General features: G+C 53.6%; 1 protein-coding gene across 8 annotated transcripts in view; it reads left to right on the top strand.

Annotated features, from left to right (window-relative positions):
- The window catches only part of MDM4 (MDM4 regulator of p53), a 554,746-nt gene that overhangs the window by 239,001 nt on the left and 297,768 nt on the right, over positions 1-17,977 (top strand). For 7 of the 8 annotated variants that reach the window (XM_085651206.1, XM_085651198.1, XM_085651201.1 and 4 more), the window contains one exon: positions 17,819-17,952. The exons of the other annotated variant lie outside the window; for it this stretch is intronic. In XM_085651206.1, coding sequence (XP_085507332.1) covers positions 17,819-17,952 — 134 coding nt within the window. The remainder of the gene's footprint in view (positions 1-17,818; positions 17,953-17,977) is intronic. 8 annotated transcript variants of the gene reach the window in all.

The raw sequence follows: 17,977 nt of genomic DNA, 5'->3' as shown, positions 1-17,977 counted from the left end.
ACACTGTGTCACGGCAGCATCACTCAGCACCACTACAGCATCACTCTGCACCACCACAACAATATCACTCAGGGCCACCACAGCAGCATCACTCAGCGCCACCACAGCAGCATCACTCAGCGCCACCACAACAATATCACTCCGCACCACCACAGCAATATCAATATCACTCAGCACCACCACAGCAATATCAATATCACTCAGCGCCACCACAGCATCATCACTCAGCGTTACCACAGCAATATCACTCAGCGCCACCACAGAAATATCACTCAGCGCCACTACAGCAATATCAATATCACTCAGCGCCACCACAGCAATATCACTCAGCGCCACCACAGCAATATCACTCAGCGCCACCACAGCAATATCACTCAGCCACACCACAGCAATATCGCTCAGCCACACCACAGCAATATCAATATCACTCAGCACCACCACAGCGATATCAATATCACTCAGCGCCACCACAGCATCATCACTCAGCGCCACCACAGCATCCTCACTCAGCGCTACCACAGCATCCTCACTCAGCGCTACCACAGCAATATCACTCAGCGCCACCACAGAAATATCACTCAGCGCCACCACAGCAATATCAATATCACTCAGCGTCACCACAGCAATATCAATATCACTCGGCGCCACCACAGCAATATCACTCGGCGCCACCACAGCAATATCACTCGGCGCCACCACAGCAATATCACTCGGCGCCACCACAGCAATATCACTCGGCGCCACCACAGCAATATCACTCGGCGCCACCACAGCAATATCACTCGGCGCCACTATAACTCGGCGCCACCACAGCAATTTCACTCGGCGCCACCACAGCAATATCACTCGGCGCCACCACAGCAATATCACTCGGCGCCACCACAGCAATATCACTCGGCGCCACCACAGCAATATCACTCGGCGCCACCACAGCAATATCACTCGGCGCCACCACAGCAATATCACTCGGCGCCACCACAGCAATATCACTCGGCGCCACCACAGCAATATCACTCGGCGCCACCACAGCAATATCACTCGGCGCCACCACAGCAATATCACTCGGCCCCACCACAGCAATATCACTCGGCCCCACCACAGCAATATCACTCGGCCCCACCACAGCAATATCACTCGGCCCCACCACAGCAATATCACTCGGCCCCACCACAGCAATATCACTCGGCCCCACCACAGCAATATCACTCGGCCCCACCACAGCAATATCACTCGGCCCCACCACAGCAATATCACTCGGCCCCACCACAGCAATATCACTCGGCCCCACCACAGCAATATCACTCGGCCCCACCACAGCAATATCACTCGGCCCCACCACAGCAATATCACTCGGCCCCACCACAGCAATATCACTCGGCCCCACCACAGCAATATCACTCGGCCCCACCACAGCAATATCACTCGGCCCCACCACAGCAATATCACTCGGCCCCACCACAGCAATATCACTCGGCCCCACCACAGCAATATCACTCGGCCCCACCACAGCAATATCACTCGGCCCCACCACAGCAATATCACTCGGCCCCACCACAGCAATATCACTCGGCCCCACCACAGCAATATCACTCGGCCCCACCACAGCAATATCACTCGGCCCCACCACAGCAATATCACTCAGCGCCACCACAGCAATATCACTCAGGGCCACCACAGCATCACTCAGGGCCACAAAAATATTACTCGGCGCTACCACAGCAATATCACTCCGCGCCACCACAGCATCACTGCACCACCACAACAATATCTTCTACCCTGCTACCACCCCTCTACTACCCCTTCACCACCCCTCTACCCCTCTTCTATCCCTCTTCTACCACTCTACCCCTCTTCTTCCCCTCTACTAGCCCTCAACCCCTCTACTACCCTTCTACTTCCCCTCTACTACCTCTCTGCTACCCCTCTACCACCCCTCTTCTACCCCTCTTCTACCCCTCTACTATCCCTTTACCCCTCTACTACCACTCTACTACCCCTCTTCTAACCCTCTACCCCTCTTCTAACCCTCTACACCTCTTCTAACCCTCTACACCTCTTCTACCCCTCTACACCACTTCTACCCATGTTCTACCCCTCTACTATCCCTTCTACCCCTCTTCTACCCCTCTTCTACCCTCTTCTACCTCTCTTCTTCCCCTCTTCTACCCACTGTAACTAGCAAAGACACTGTGTCACGGCAGCATCACTCAGCACCACTACAGTATCACTCTGCACCACCACAACAGTATCACTCAGGGCCACCACAGCATCACTCGGCGCCACCACAGCATCACTCGGCGCCACCACAGCATCACTCGGCGCCACCACAGCATCACTCGGCGCCACCACAGCATCACTCGGCGCCACCACAGCATCACTCGGCGCCACCACAGCATCACTCGGCGCCACCACAGCATCACTCGGCGCCACCACAGCATCACTCGGCGCCACCACAGCATCACTCGGCGCCACCACAGCATCACCACTCGGCGCCACTACAGCAATATCAATATCACTCAGCGCCACCACAGCATCATCACTCAGCGCCACCACAGCATCATCACTCAGCGCCACCACAGCAATATCACTCAGCGCCACTACAGCAATATCAATATCACTCAGGGCAACCACAGCTATATCAATATCACTCAGGGCAACCACAGCTATATCACTCAGCGCCACTACAGCAATATCAATATCACTCAGGGCAACCACAGCAATATCAATATCACTCAGGGCAACCACAGCTATATCACTCAGCGCCACCACAGCATCATCACTCAGCGCCACCACAGCATCATCACTCAGCGCCACCACAGCAATATCACTCAGCGCCACTACAGCAATATCAATATCAGTCAGCGCCACCACAGCAATATCAATATCAGTCAGCGCCACCACAGCAATATCAATATCACTCAGGGCAACCACAGCTATATCACTCAGCGCCACTACAGCAATATCAATATCACTCCGGGCAACCACAGCTATATCACTCAGCGCCACTACAGCAATATCAATATCACTCAGGGCAACCACAGCAATATCACTCCGCGCCACCACAGCAATATCAATCCGCGCCACCACATCAATATCACTCCGCGCCACCACAGCAATATCACTCCTCGCCAGCACATCAATATCACTCCGCGCCAGCACAGCAATATCACTCCGCGCCACCACAGCAATATCAATATCACTCAGGGCAACCACAGCTATATCACTCAGCGCCACCACAGCATCATCACTCAGCGCCACCACAGCATCATCACTCAGCGCCACCACAGCAATATCAATATCAGTCAGCGCCACCACAGCAATATCAATATCAGTCAGCGCCACCACAGCAATATCAATATCACTCAGGGCAACCACAGCTATATCACTCAGCGCCACTACAGCAATATCAATATCACTCAGGGTAACCACAGCTATATCACTCAGCGCCACTACAGCAATATCAATATCACTTCGCGCCACCACAGCAATATCACTCCGCGCCACCACAGCAATATCACTTCGCGCCACCACAGCAATATCACTCCGCGCCACCACAGCAATATCACTCAGCCCCACCACAGCAATATCACTCAGCCCCACCACAGCAATATCACTCAGCCCCACCACAGCAATATCACTCAGCGCCACCACAGCAATATCACTCAGCGCCACCACTGCAATATCACTCAGCGCCACCACAGCAATATCACTCGGCGCCACCACAGCATCATCACTCAGCGCTACCACAGCATCCTCACTCAGCGCCACCACAGCATCATCACTCAGCGCCACCACAGCATCATCACTCAGCGCCACCTCAGCAATATCACTCAGCGCCACTACAGCAATATCAATATCACTCAGCGCCAATACAGCAATATCAATATCACTCAGCGCCACCACAGCAATATCACTCGGCGCCACCACAGCATCACTCGGCGCCACCACAGCATCACTCGGCGCCACCACAGCATCACCACTCAGCGCCACTACAGCAATATCAATATCACTCAGCGCCACCACAGCATCATCACTCAGCGCCACTACAGCAATATCAATATAAGTCAGCGCCACCACAGCAATATCAATATCAGTCAGCGCCACCACAGCAATATCAATATCAGTCAGGGCAACCACAGCTATATCACTCAGCGCCACTAAAGCAACAGCAATATCACTCCGCGCCACAACAGCAATATCACTCCGCGCCACCACAGCAATATCACTCCGCGCCAGCACAGCAATATCACTCCGCGCCACCTCAGCAATATCACTCAGCGCCACCACAGCAATATCAATATCAGTCAGCGCCACCACAGCAATATCAATATCACTCAGGGCAACCACAGCTATATCACTCAGCGCCACTACAGCAATATCAATCACTCAGGGCAACCACAGCTATATCACTCAGCGCCACCACAGCAATATCACTCAGCGCCACCACAGCAATATCACTCCGCGCCACCACAGCAATATCACTCCGCGCCACCACAGCAATATCACTCCGCGCCACCACAGCATACTCACTCAGCGCCACCACAGCAATATCACTCAGCGCCACAACAGCATCACTCAGGGCCACAACAATATTACTCAGGGCCACAACAATATTACTCAGCGCCACCACAGCATCACTGCATCACCACAACAATATCACTCAGCGCCACCACAGCAATATCACTCAGCGCCACCACAGCAATATCACTCAGCGCCACAACAGCATCACTCAGGGCCACAACAATATTACTCAGGGCCACAACAATATTACTCAGCGCCACCACAGCATCACTGCATCACCACAACAATATCACTCCGCGCCACCACAGCATCATCACTCAGCGCTACCACAGCATCATCACTCAGCGCCACCACAGCAATATCACTCCGCGCCACCACAGCAATATCACTCCGCGCCACCACAGCAATATCACTCCGCGCCACCACAGCAATATCACTCAGCGCCACCGCAGCATCATCACTCAGCGCCACCACAGCAATATCACTCAGCGCCACTACAGCAATATCAATATCAGTCAGCGCCACCACAGCAATATCAATATCACTCAGGGCAACCACAGCTATATCACTCAGTGCCACTACAGCAATATCAATATCACTCAGGGCAACCACAGCTATATCACTCAGCGCCACTACAGCAATATCAATATCACTCCGCGCCACCACAGCAATATCACTCCGCGCCACCACAGCAATATCACTCCGCGCCACCACAGCAATATCACTCCGCGCCACCTCAGCAATATCACTCCGCGCCACCTCAGCAATATCACTCCGCGCCACCACAGCAATATCACTCCGCCCCACCACAGCAATATCACTCAGCCCAACCACAGCAATATCACTCAGCCCCACCACTGCAATATCACTCGGCGCCACCACAGCAATATCACTCAGCGCCACCACAGCAATATCACTCAGCGCCACCACAGCAATATCACTCAGCGCCACCACAGCAATATCACTCAGCGCCACAACAGCATCACTCAGGGCCACAACAATATTACTCAGGGCCACAACAATATTACTCAGCGCCACCACAGCATCACTGCATCACCACAACAATATCACTCAGCGCCACCACAGCAATATCACTCCGCGCCACCACAGCAATATCACTCCGCGCCACCACAGCAATATCACTCAGCGCCACAACAGCATCACTCAGGGCCACAACAATATTACTCAGGGCCACAACAATATTACTCGGCGCCACCACAGCATCACTGCATCACCACAACAATATCACTCCGCGCCACCACAGCATCATCACTCAGCGCCACCACAGCATCATCACTCAGCGCCACCACAGCAATATCACTCCGCGCCACCACAGCAATATCACTCCGCGCCACCACAGCAATATCACTCCGCGCCACCACAGCAATATCACTCCGCGCCACCACAGCAATATCACTCCGCGCCACCACAGCAATATCACTCCGCGCCACCACAGCAATATCACTCCGCGCCACCACAGCAATATCACTCCGCGCCACCACAGCAATATCACTCCGCGCCACCACAGCAATATCACTCCGCGCCACCACAGCAATATCACTCCGCGCCACCACAGCAATATCACTCCGCGCCACCACAGCAATATCACTCCGCGCCACCACAGCAATATCACTCCGCGCCACCACAGCAATATCACTCCGCGCCACCACAGCAATATCACTCCGCGCCACCACAGCAATATCACTCCGCGCCACCACAGCAATATCACTCCGCGCCACCACAGCAATATCACTCCGCGCCACCACAGCAATATCACTCCGCGCCACCACAGCAATATCACTCCGCGCCACCACAGCAATATCACTCCGCGCCACCACAGCAATATCACTCCGCGCCACCACAGCAATATCACTCCGCGCCACCACAGCAATATCACTCCGCGCCACCACAGCAATATCACTCCGCGCCACCACAGCAATATCACTCCGCGCCACCACAGCAATATCACTCCGCGCCACCTCAGCAATATCAATATCACTCAGGGCAACCACAGCATCATCACTCAGCGCCACCACAGCATCATCACTCAGCGCCACCACAGCAATATCACTCAGCGCCACTACAGCAATATCAATATCAGTCAGCGCCACCACAGCAATATCAATATCACTCAGGGCAACCACAGCTATATCACTCAGCGCCACTACAGCAATATCAATATCACTCCGCGCCACCACAGCAATATCACTCCGCGCCACCACAGCAATATCACTCCGCGCCACCACAGCAATATCACTCCGCGCCACCACAGCAATATCACTCCGCGCCACCACAGCAATATCACTCCGCGCCACCTCAGCAATATCACTCCGCGCCACCACAGCAATATCAATATCACTCAGGGCAACCACAGCATCATCACTCAGCGCCACCACAGCATCATCACTCAGCGCCACCACAGCAATATCACTCAGCGCCACTACAGCAATATCAATATCAGTCAGCGCCACCACAGCAATATCAATATCACTCAGGGCAACCACAGCTATATCACTCAGTGCCACTACAGCAATATCAATATCACTCAGGGCAACCACAGCTATATCACTCAGCGCCACTACAGCAATATCAATATCACTCCGCGCCACCACAGCAATATCACTCCGCGCCACCACAGCAATATCACTCCGCGCCACCACAGCAATATCACTCCGCGCCACCACAGCAATATCACTCCGCGCCACCTCAGCAATATCACTCCGCGCCACCACAGCAATATCAATATCACTCAGGGCAACCACAGCATCATCACTCAGCGCCACCACAGCAATATCACTCAGCGCCACTACAGCAATATCAATATCAGTCAGCGCCACCACAGCAATATCAATATCACTCAGGGCAACCACAGCTATATCACTCAGTGCCACTACAGCAATATCAATATCACTCAGGGCAACCACAGCTATATCACTCAGCGCCACTACAGCAATATCAATATCACTCCGCGCCACCACTGCAATATCACTCCGCGCCACCACAGCAATATCACTCCGCGCCACCACAGCAATATCACTCCGCGCCACCACAGCAATATCACTCCGCGCCACCACAGCAATATCACTCCGCGCCACCTCAGCAATATCACTCCGCGCCACCTCAGCAATATCACTCCGCGCCACCACAGCAATATCACTCCGCCCCACCACAGCAATATCACTCAGCCCAACCACAGCAATATCACTCAGCCCCACCACTGCAATATCACTCTGCGCCACCACAGCAATATCACTCAGCGCCACCACAGCAATATCACTCAGCGCCACAACAGCATCACTCAGGGCCACAACAATATTACTCAGGGCCACAACAATATTACTCAGCGCCACCACAGCATCACTGCATCACCACAACAATATCACTCCGCGCCACCACAGCATCATCACTCAGCGCTACCACAGCATCATCACTCAGCGCCACCACAGCAATATCACTCCGCGCCACCACAGCAATATCACTCCGCGCCACCACAGCAATATCACTCCGCGCCACCACAGCAATATCACTCCGCGCCACCACAGCAATATCACTCCGCGCCACCACAGCAATATCACTCCGCGCCACCACAGCAATATCACTCCGCGCCACCACAGCAATATCACTCCGCGCCACCACAGCAATATCACTCCGCGCCACCACAGCAATATCACTCCGCGCCACCACAGCAATATCACTCCGCGCCACCACAGCAATATCACTCCGCGCCACCACAGCAATATCACTCCGCGCCACCACAGCAATATCACTCCGCGCCACCACAGCAATATCACTCCGCGCCACCACAGCAATATCACTCAGCGCCACCACAGCAATATCACTCAGCGCCACCACAGCAATATCACTCAGCGCCACCACTGCAATATCACTCAGCGCCACCACTGCAATATCACTCAGCGCCACCACTGCAATATCACTCGGCGCCACCACAGCAATATCACTCGGCGCCACCACAGCAATATCAATATCACTCGGCGCCACCACAGCAATATCAATATCACTCAGCGCTACCACAGCATCCTCACTCAGCGCCACCACAGCATCATCACTCAGCGCCACCACAGCATCATCACTCAGCGCCACCACAGCATCATCACTCCGCGCCACCTCAGCAATATCACTCAGCGCCACCTCAGCAATATCACTCAGCGCCACTACAGCAATATCAATATCACTCAGCGCCAATACAGCAATATCAATATCACTCAGCGCCACCACAGCAATATCACTCCGCGCCACCACAGCAATATCACTCCGCGCCACCACAGCAATATCACTCCGCGCCACCACAGCAATATCACTCCGCGCCACCTCAGCAATATCACTCAGCCCCACCACAGCAATATCACTCAGCCCCACCGCAGCAATATCACTCAGCGCCACCGCAGCATCATCACTCAGCGCCACCACAGCAATATCACTCAGCGCCACCACAGCAATATCACTCAGCGTCACCACAGCAATATCACTCAGCGCCACCACAGCAATATCACTCAGCGCCACCGCAGCATCATCACTCAGCGCCACCACAGCAATATCACTCAGCGCCACCACAGCAATATCACTCAGCGCCACCACAGCAATATTACTCAGCGCCACCACAGCAATATTACTCAGCGCCACCACAGCAATATCACTCAGCGTCACTACAGCAATATCAATATCACTCAGCGCCACTACAGCAATATCATTTAGCGCCACCACAGCATCATCTCTCAGCGTCACCACAGCATCATCACTCAGCGCCACCACAGCAATATCACTCAGCGCCACCACAGCAATATCAATATCAGTCAGCGCCACCACAGCAATATCAATATCACTCAGGGCAACCACAGCATCATCACTCAGCGCCACCACAGCATCATCACTCAGCGCCACCACAGCAATATCACTCAGCGCCACTACAGCAATATCAATATCAGTCAGCGCCACCACAGCAATATCAATATCACTCAGGGCAACCACAGCTATATCACTCAGCGCCACCGCAGCATCATCACTCAGCGCCACTACAGCAATATCAGTCAGCGCCACCACAGCAATATCAATATCACTCAGGGCAACCACAGCTATATCACTCAGTGCCACTACAGCAATATCAATATCACTCAGGGCAACCACAGCTATATCACTCAGCGCCACTACAGCAATATCAATATCACTCCGCGCCACCACAGCAATATCACTCCGCGCCACCACAGCAATATCACTCCGCGCCACCACAGCAATATCACTCCGCGCCACCACAGCAATATCACTCCGCGCCACCTCAGCAATATCACTCCGCGCCACCACAGCAATATCACTCCGCCTCACCACAGCAATATCACTCCGCCCCACCACAGCAATATCACTCAGCCCCACCACTGCAATATCACTCGGCACCACCACAGCAATATCACTCGGCACCACCACAGCAATATCACTCGGCGCCACCACAGCAATATCACTCAGCGCCACCACAGCAATATCACTCAGCGCCACGACAGCAATATCACTCAGCGCCACAACAGCATCACTCAGGGCCACAACAATATTACTCAGGGCCACAACAATATTACTCAGCGCCACCACAGCATCACTGCATCACCACAGCAATATCACTCAGCGCCACCACAGCAATATCACTCAGCGCCACAACAGCATCACTCAGGGCCACAACAATATTACTCAGGGCCACAACAATATTACTCAGCGCCACCACAGCATCACTGCATCACCACAACAATATCACTCCGCGCCACCACAGCATCATCACTCAGCGCTACCACAGCATCATCACTCAGCGCCACCACAGCAATATCAATATCACTCAGGGCAACCACAGCTATATCACTCAGTGCCACTACAGCAATATCAATATCACTCAGGGCAACCACAGCTATATCACTCCGCGCCACCACAGCAATATCACTCCGCGCCACCTCAGCAATATCACTCCGCGCCACCTCAGCAATATCACTCCACGCCACCTCAGCAATATCACTCCGCGCCACCACAGCAATATCACTCCGCCCCACCACAGCAATATCACTCCGCCCCACCACAGCAATATCACTCCGCCCCACCACAGCAATATCACTCGGCACCACCACAGCAATATCACTCGGCACCACCACAGCAATATCACTCGGCGCCACCACAGCAATATCACTCGGCGCCACCACAGCAATATCACTCAGCGCCACCACAGCAATATCACTCAGCGCCACAACAGCATCACTCAGGGCCACAACAATATTACTCAGGGCCACAACAATATTACTCAGCGCCACCACAGCATCACTGCGCCACCACAGCAATATCACTCAGCGCCACCACAGCAATATCACTCAGCGCCACCACAGCAATATCACTCAGCGCCACCACAGCAATATCACTCAGCGCCACCACAGCAATATCACTCAGCGCCACAACAGCATCACTCAGGGCCACAACAATATTACTCAGGGCCACAACAATATTACTCAGCGCCACCACAGCATCACTGCATCACCACAACAATATCACTCCGCGCCACCACAGCATCATCACTCAGCGCTACCACAGCATCATCACTCAGCGCCACCACAGCAATATCACTCCGCGCCACCACAGCAATATCACTCCGCGCCACCACAGCAATATCACTCCGCGCCACCACAGCAATATCACTCAGCGCCACCACAGCAATATCACTCAGCGCCACTACAGCAATATCAGTCAGCGCCACCACAGCAATATCAATATCACTCAGGGCAACCACAGCTATATCACTCAGTGCCACTACAGCAATATCAATATCACTCAGGGCAACCACAGCTATATCACTCAGCGCCACTACAGCAATATCAATATCACTCCGCGCCACCACAGCAATATCACTCCGCGCCACCACAGCAATATCACTCCGCGCCACCTCAGCAATATCACTCCGCGCCACCTCAGCAATATCACTCCGCGCCACCTCAGCAATATCACTCCGCGCCACCACAGCAATATCACTCCGCCCCACCACAGCAATATCACTCCGCCCAACCACATCAATATCACTCAGCCCCACCACTGCAATATCACTCGGCACCACCACAGCAATATCACTCAGCGCCACCACAGCAATATCACTCAGCGCCACCACAGCAATATCACTCAGCGCCACCACAGCAATATCACTCAGCGCCACAACAGCATCACTCAGGGCCACAACAATATTACTCAGGGCCACAACAATATTACTCAGCGCCACCACAGCATCACTGCATCACCACAACAATATCACTCAGCGCCACCACAGCAATATCACTCAGCGCCACCACAGCAATATCACTCAGGGCCACAACAGCATCACTCAGGGCCACAACAATATTACTCAGGGCCACAACAATATTACTCAGCGCCACCACAGCATCACTGCATCACCACAACAATATCACTCCGCGCCACCACAGCATCATCACTCAGCGCTACCACAGCATCATCACTCAGCGCCACCACAGCAATATCACTCCGCGCCACCACAGCAATATCACTCCGCGCCACCACAGCAATATCACTCCGCGCCACCACAGCAGTATCACTCCGCGCCACCACAGCAATATCACTCCGCGCCACCACAGCAATATCACTCCGCGCCACCACAGCAATATCAATATCACTCAGGGCAACCACAGCATCATCACTCAGCGCCACCACAGCATCATCACTCAGCGCCACCACAGCAATATCACTCAGCGCCACTACAGCAATATCAATATCAGTCAGCGCCACCACAGCAATATCAATATCACTCAGGGCAACCACAGCTATATCACTCAGCGCCACTACAGCAATATCAATATCACTCCGCGCCACCACAGCAATATCACTCCGCGCCACCACAGCAATATCACTCCGCGCCACCACAGCAATATCACTCCGCGCCACCACAGCAATATCACTCCGCGCCACCACAGCAATATCACTCCGCGCCACCACAGCAATATCACTCCGCGCCACCTCAGCAATATCACTCCGCGCCACCTCAGCAATATCAATTTCACTCAGGGCAACCACAGCATCATCACTCAGCGCCACCACAGCATCATCACTCAGCGCCACCACAGCAATATCACTCAGCGCCACTACAGCAATATCAATATCAGTCAGCGCCACCACAGCAATATCAATATCACTCAGGGCAACCACAGCTATATCACTCAGTGCCACTACAGCAATATCAGTATCACTCAGGGCAACCACAGCTATATCACTCAGCGCCACTACAGCAATATCAATATCACTCCGCGCCACCACAGCAATATCACTCCGCGCCACCACAGCAATATCACTCCGCGCCACCACAGCAATATCACTCCGCGCCACCACAGCAATATCACTCCGCGCCACCTCAGCAATATCACTCCGCGCCACCACAGCAATATCAATATCACTCAGGGCAACCACAGCATCATCACTCAGCGCCACCACAGCAATATCACTCAGCGCCACTACAGCAATATCAATATCAGTCAGCGCCACCACAGCAATATCAATATCACTCAGGGCAACCACAGCTATATCACTCAGTGCCACTACAGCAATATCAATATCACTCAGGGCAACCACAGCTATATCACTCAGCGCCACTACAGCAATATCAATATCACTCCGCGCCACCACAGCAATATCACTCCGCGCCACCACAGCAATATCACTCCGCGCCACCACAGCAATATCACTCCGCGCCACCACAGCAATATCACTCCGCGCCACCTCAGCAATATCACTCCGCGCCACCTCAGCAATATCACTCCGCCCCACCACAGCAATATCACTCCGCCCCACCACAGCAATATCACTCAGCCCAACCACAGCAATATCACTCAGCCCCACCACTGCAATATCACTCTGCGCCACCACAGCAATATCACTCAGCCCAACCACAGCAATATCACTCAGCCCAACCACAGCAATATCACTCAGCCCCACCACTGCAATATCACTCTGCGCCACCACAGCAATATCACTCAGCGCCACCACAGCAATATCACTCAGCGCCACAACAGCATCACTCAGGGCCACAACAATATTACTCAGGGCCACAACAATATTACTCCGCGCCACCACAGCATCACTGCATCACCACAACAATATCACTCAGCGCCACCACAGCATCATCACTCAGCGCTACCACAGCATCATCACTCAGCGCCACCACAGCAATATCACTCCGCGCCACCACAGCAATATCACTCCGCGCCACCACAGCAATATCACTCAGCGCCACCACAGCAATATCACTCAGCGCCACAACAGCATCACTCAGGGCCACAACAATATTACTCAGGGCCACAACAATATTACTCCGCGCCACCACAGCATCACTGCATCACCACAACAATATCACTCAGCGCCACCACAGCATCATCACTCAGCGCTACCACAGCATCATCACTCAGCGCCACCACAGCAATATCACTCCGCGCCACCACAGCAATATCAATCCGCGCCACCACAGCAATATCACTCCGCGCCACCACAGCAATATCACTCCGCGCCACCACAGCAATATCACTCCGCGCCACCACAGCAATATCACTCCGCGCCACCACAGCAATATCACTCCGCGCCACCACAGCAATATCACTCCGCGCCACCTCAGCAATATCACTCCGCGCCACCACAGCAATATCACTCAGCGCCACCGCAGCATCATCACTCAGCGCCACCACAGCAATATCACTCAGCGCCACCACAGCAATATCACTCAGCGCCACCACAGCAATATCACTCAGCGCCACCACAGCAATATCACTCAGCGCCACCACAGCAATATCACTCAGCGCCACCACAGCAATATCACTCAGCGCCACCACAGCAATATTACTCAGCGCCACCACAGCAATATCACTCAGCGCCACCACAGCATCACTGCACCACCACAATATCACTCAGCGCCACCACAGCATCACTCAGCGCCACCGCAGCATCATCACTCAGCGCCACCGCAGCATCATCACTCAGCGCCACCGCAGCATCATCACTCAGCGCCACCGCAGCATCATCACTCAGCGCCACCGCAGCATCATCACTCAGCGCCACCGCAGCATCATCACTCAGCGCCACCGCAGCATCATCACTCAGCGCCACCGCAGCATCATCACTCAGCGCCACCGCAGCATCATCACTCAGCGCCACCGCAGCATCATCACTCAGCGCCACCGCAGCATCATCACTCAGCGCCACCGCAGCATCATCACTCAGCGCCACCGCAGCATCATCACTCAGCGCCACCGCAGCATCATCACTCAGCGCCACCACAGCAATATCAATATCAGTCAGCGCCACCACAGCAATATTACTCAGCGCCACCACAGCAATATCACTCAGCGCCACCACAGCATCACTGCACCACCACAATATCACTCAGCGCCACCACAGCATCACTCAGCGCCACCGCAGCATCATCACTCAGCGCCACCGCAGCATCATCACTCAGCGCCACCGCAGCATCATCACTCAGCGCCACCGCAGCATCATCACTCAGCGCCACCGCAGCATCATCACTCAGCGCCACCGCAGCATCATCACTCAGCGCCACCGCAGCATCATCACTCAGCGCCACCGCAGCATCATCACTCAGCGCCACCGCAGCATCATCACTCAGCGCCACCGCAGCATCATCACTCAGCGCCACCGCAGCATCATCACTCAGCGCCACCGCAGCATCATCACTATCACTCCGCGCCACCATCATCGCTCCGCGCCACCATCATCGCTCAGCGCCACCACAGCAATATCGCTCAGCGCCACCACAGCAATATCGCTCGGCGCCACCACAGCAATATCGCTCGGCGCCACCACAGCAATATCGCTCGGCGCCACCACAGCAATATCGCTCGGCGCCACCACAGCAATATCGCTCGGCGCCACCACAGCAATATCGCTCGGCGCCACCACAGCAATATCGCTCGGCGCCACCACAGCAATATCGCTCGGCGCCACCACAGCAATATCGCTCGGCGCCACCACAGCAATATCGCTCGGCGCCACCACAGCAATATCGCTCGGCGCCACCACAGCAATATCGCTCGGCGCCACCACAGCAATATCGCTCAGCGTCACCACAGCAATATCGCTCAGCGCCACCACAGCAATATCGCTCAGCGCCACCACAGCAATATCGCTCAGCGCCACCACAGCAATATCACTCTGCGCCTCCACAGCATCACTCTGCGCCACCACAGCATCACTCTGCGCCACCACAACAATATCACTCTGCGCCACCACAACAATATCACTCTGCGCCACCACAACAATATCACTCTGCGCCACCACAACAATATCACTCTGCGCCACCACAACAATATCACTCTGCACCACCACAACAATATCACTCTGCGCCACCACAACAATATCACTCTGCGCCACCACAACAATATCACTCTGCGCCACCACAACAATATCACTCTGCGCCACCACAACAATATCACTCTGCACCACCACAACAATATCACTCTGCACCACCACAACAATATCACTCTGCACCACCACAACATCACTCTGCACCACCACAACAATATCACTCTGCACCACCACAACAATATCACTCTGCACCACCACAACATCACTCTGCACCACCACAACATCACTCTGCACCACCACAACATCACTCAGCATCGCCTTTGCAATAGTACACCACCATATCATCATCACTCAGCAAGACCTAAGTATCATTCAGCATCACCTCAGCATTGTCTCAACACCAGTCACCACCACCACCTCAACATCACTCAACAGCCTGCTCTCGGAATTTGCCATCTGTTGATTCTCCCCTAGCGTCTGGCCGCTGCTAGTGTTCTAATACAGGTACTAGTTCACAACCTTCAACCTCCAATTGTTTATGCCCTCTCAAAAAAAAACTTTAACAAACAACTATTGGAATAGGCAAAAACAAGTTGCCAGCATTGCAAGAACAAAAGAAAAATGAGGAATTTTTTTATTGTACATACATTTTTTAATATGGTCGTTCTGTTGGACATAATGCCTTCTTGGTCATATATAAGGTAACAATAATGCTTCTGGCACTTTTTTATTACAACTTTTCAGCATGCTGCACAGCAGCCACCCTTCTCTACAGCACAGCTTAAATACATTGGCAAAGTCAATAGCTCTGCCTAAACACTTATAAGGCCTCAAAGGCCTTATAGGGAAGAGGTGAGGCGCCGCGGCCAGGGCGACTGACTCCGAAATCTGGGGATCACGGTTCGATCACCGGTGCCGGCGGCAGATTAGCCCAGCACCATGTGACTCTGGGCAATAGCTTGCTTAATCTTCCCGACGGCCCCCAGCGCCTAGAGACCCTTACGGGTGATTGTTCGTGCTCTACAAATGTGGATTATTTATTATAAAGGCGAGACCTATTGGCTATGCCAATGCTTGTTGATGTTTCCTTGCCGCCCTTGTTTACCTTTTCCCTTCCAGGGTGAAGGGTAACGTTGTGAGCATTATATACAAGAAGGGATGGTGTATTCGGCATTAGAGAAGGTGGTTCTAGCATTTGGGCTTTACACCAGTCCGGCTCCTCTGCCAACCTCTTGAGAATGCGTATGGTGTGGAGGCAGGGCTCGAGTTGGGGTACCACGCGGGTGGACGGCGTCCCCCCATATATTTTACCGGGAGCTCGATAACTGGAGCAAATGGAGCCACACATTCACTCTTTGGCCTCTCTGGGGCGAGATCGGAGCTCATTCAGAACGTTGCTCACGCGCTGGCTTCTCTGATGCAATCTCATCTAAGGGGGTGGGCGAGGGGAGGCAATGAGTCTGATGGTGCAAGCCACCTTTCGGGACGTCACTTCCTGTTGTGACGTCCGCGTCCCCCCACTTCTTTTTTTAGGACTTGTGCCCTGTGTGGAGGGGACAGTTCATTTAGTGCACATATGTTCCAGCATAATCACTTCAATTCGGGGTTTGCTTCTAAAGTGTTTGAAAGCGAACTCATGCTTTTATTGTTTGATCTACACCTGCCTTTGGTGCTTTCATATCATCTCGCCTGACTAAAGCCCTCCCCCCCCCCCCACCTCCCCCCAATTCTTGCTTGAAGGGAGGTTTGGCGGGGGTGCACTATGCCCTTAAGGTGCTTGTAAGCACGCACCTGGACTGTTTGTGGTTTCTATTCACCTCTTTAAAGTTATTCATACTCTGTGAGCCTATGCAATTCGATTCCTCCTTTTCCATTTTTATCCAAGTCTTACAGACCATATGAGCCTGTGCATTGTTTGTTTGGGGTCTCACGCCTGCTTCGCTTCTCTTCACAGGTCATGCATTACCTGGGACAGTATATCATGATCAAGCAGTTGTACGACAAGGAGCAGCAGCACATTGTGCGCTGTGGGGAGGATGAGTTGGGTGCCCTACTAGGAATTTGCAGCTTCTCCATCAAAGACCCGCGGTAAGTAGCTGCCTCCTCAGGATGT

Source organism: Triturus cristatus, chromosome 1_1 (genome assembly GCF_964204655.1).
Source record: "Triturus cristatus chromosome 1_1, aTriCri1.1, whole genome shotgun sequence".
In the NCBI taxonomy this organism is placed as follows: Eukaryota; Metazoa; Chordata; class Amphibia; order Caudata; family Salamandridae; genus Triturus; species Triturus cristatus.
Note: the sequence above shows the minus strand (reverse complement) of the source record. Positions and strands in the feature narration are given on the sequence as shown.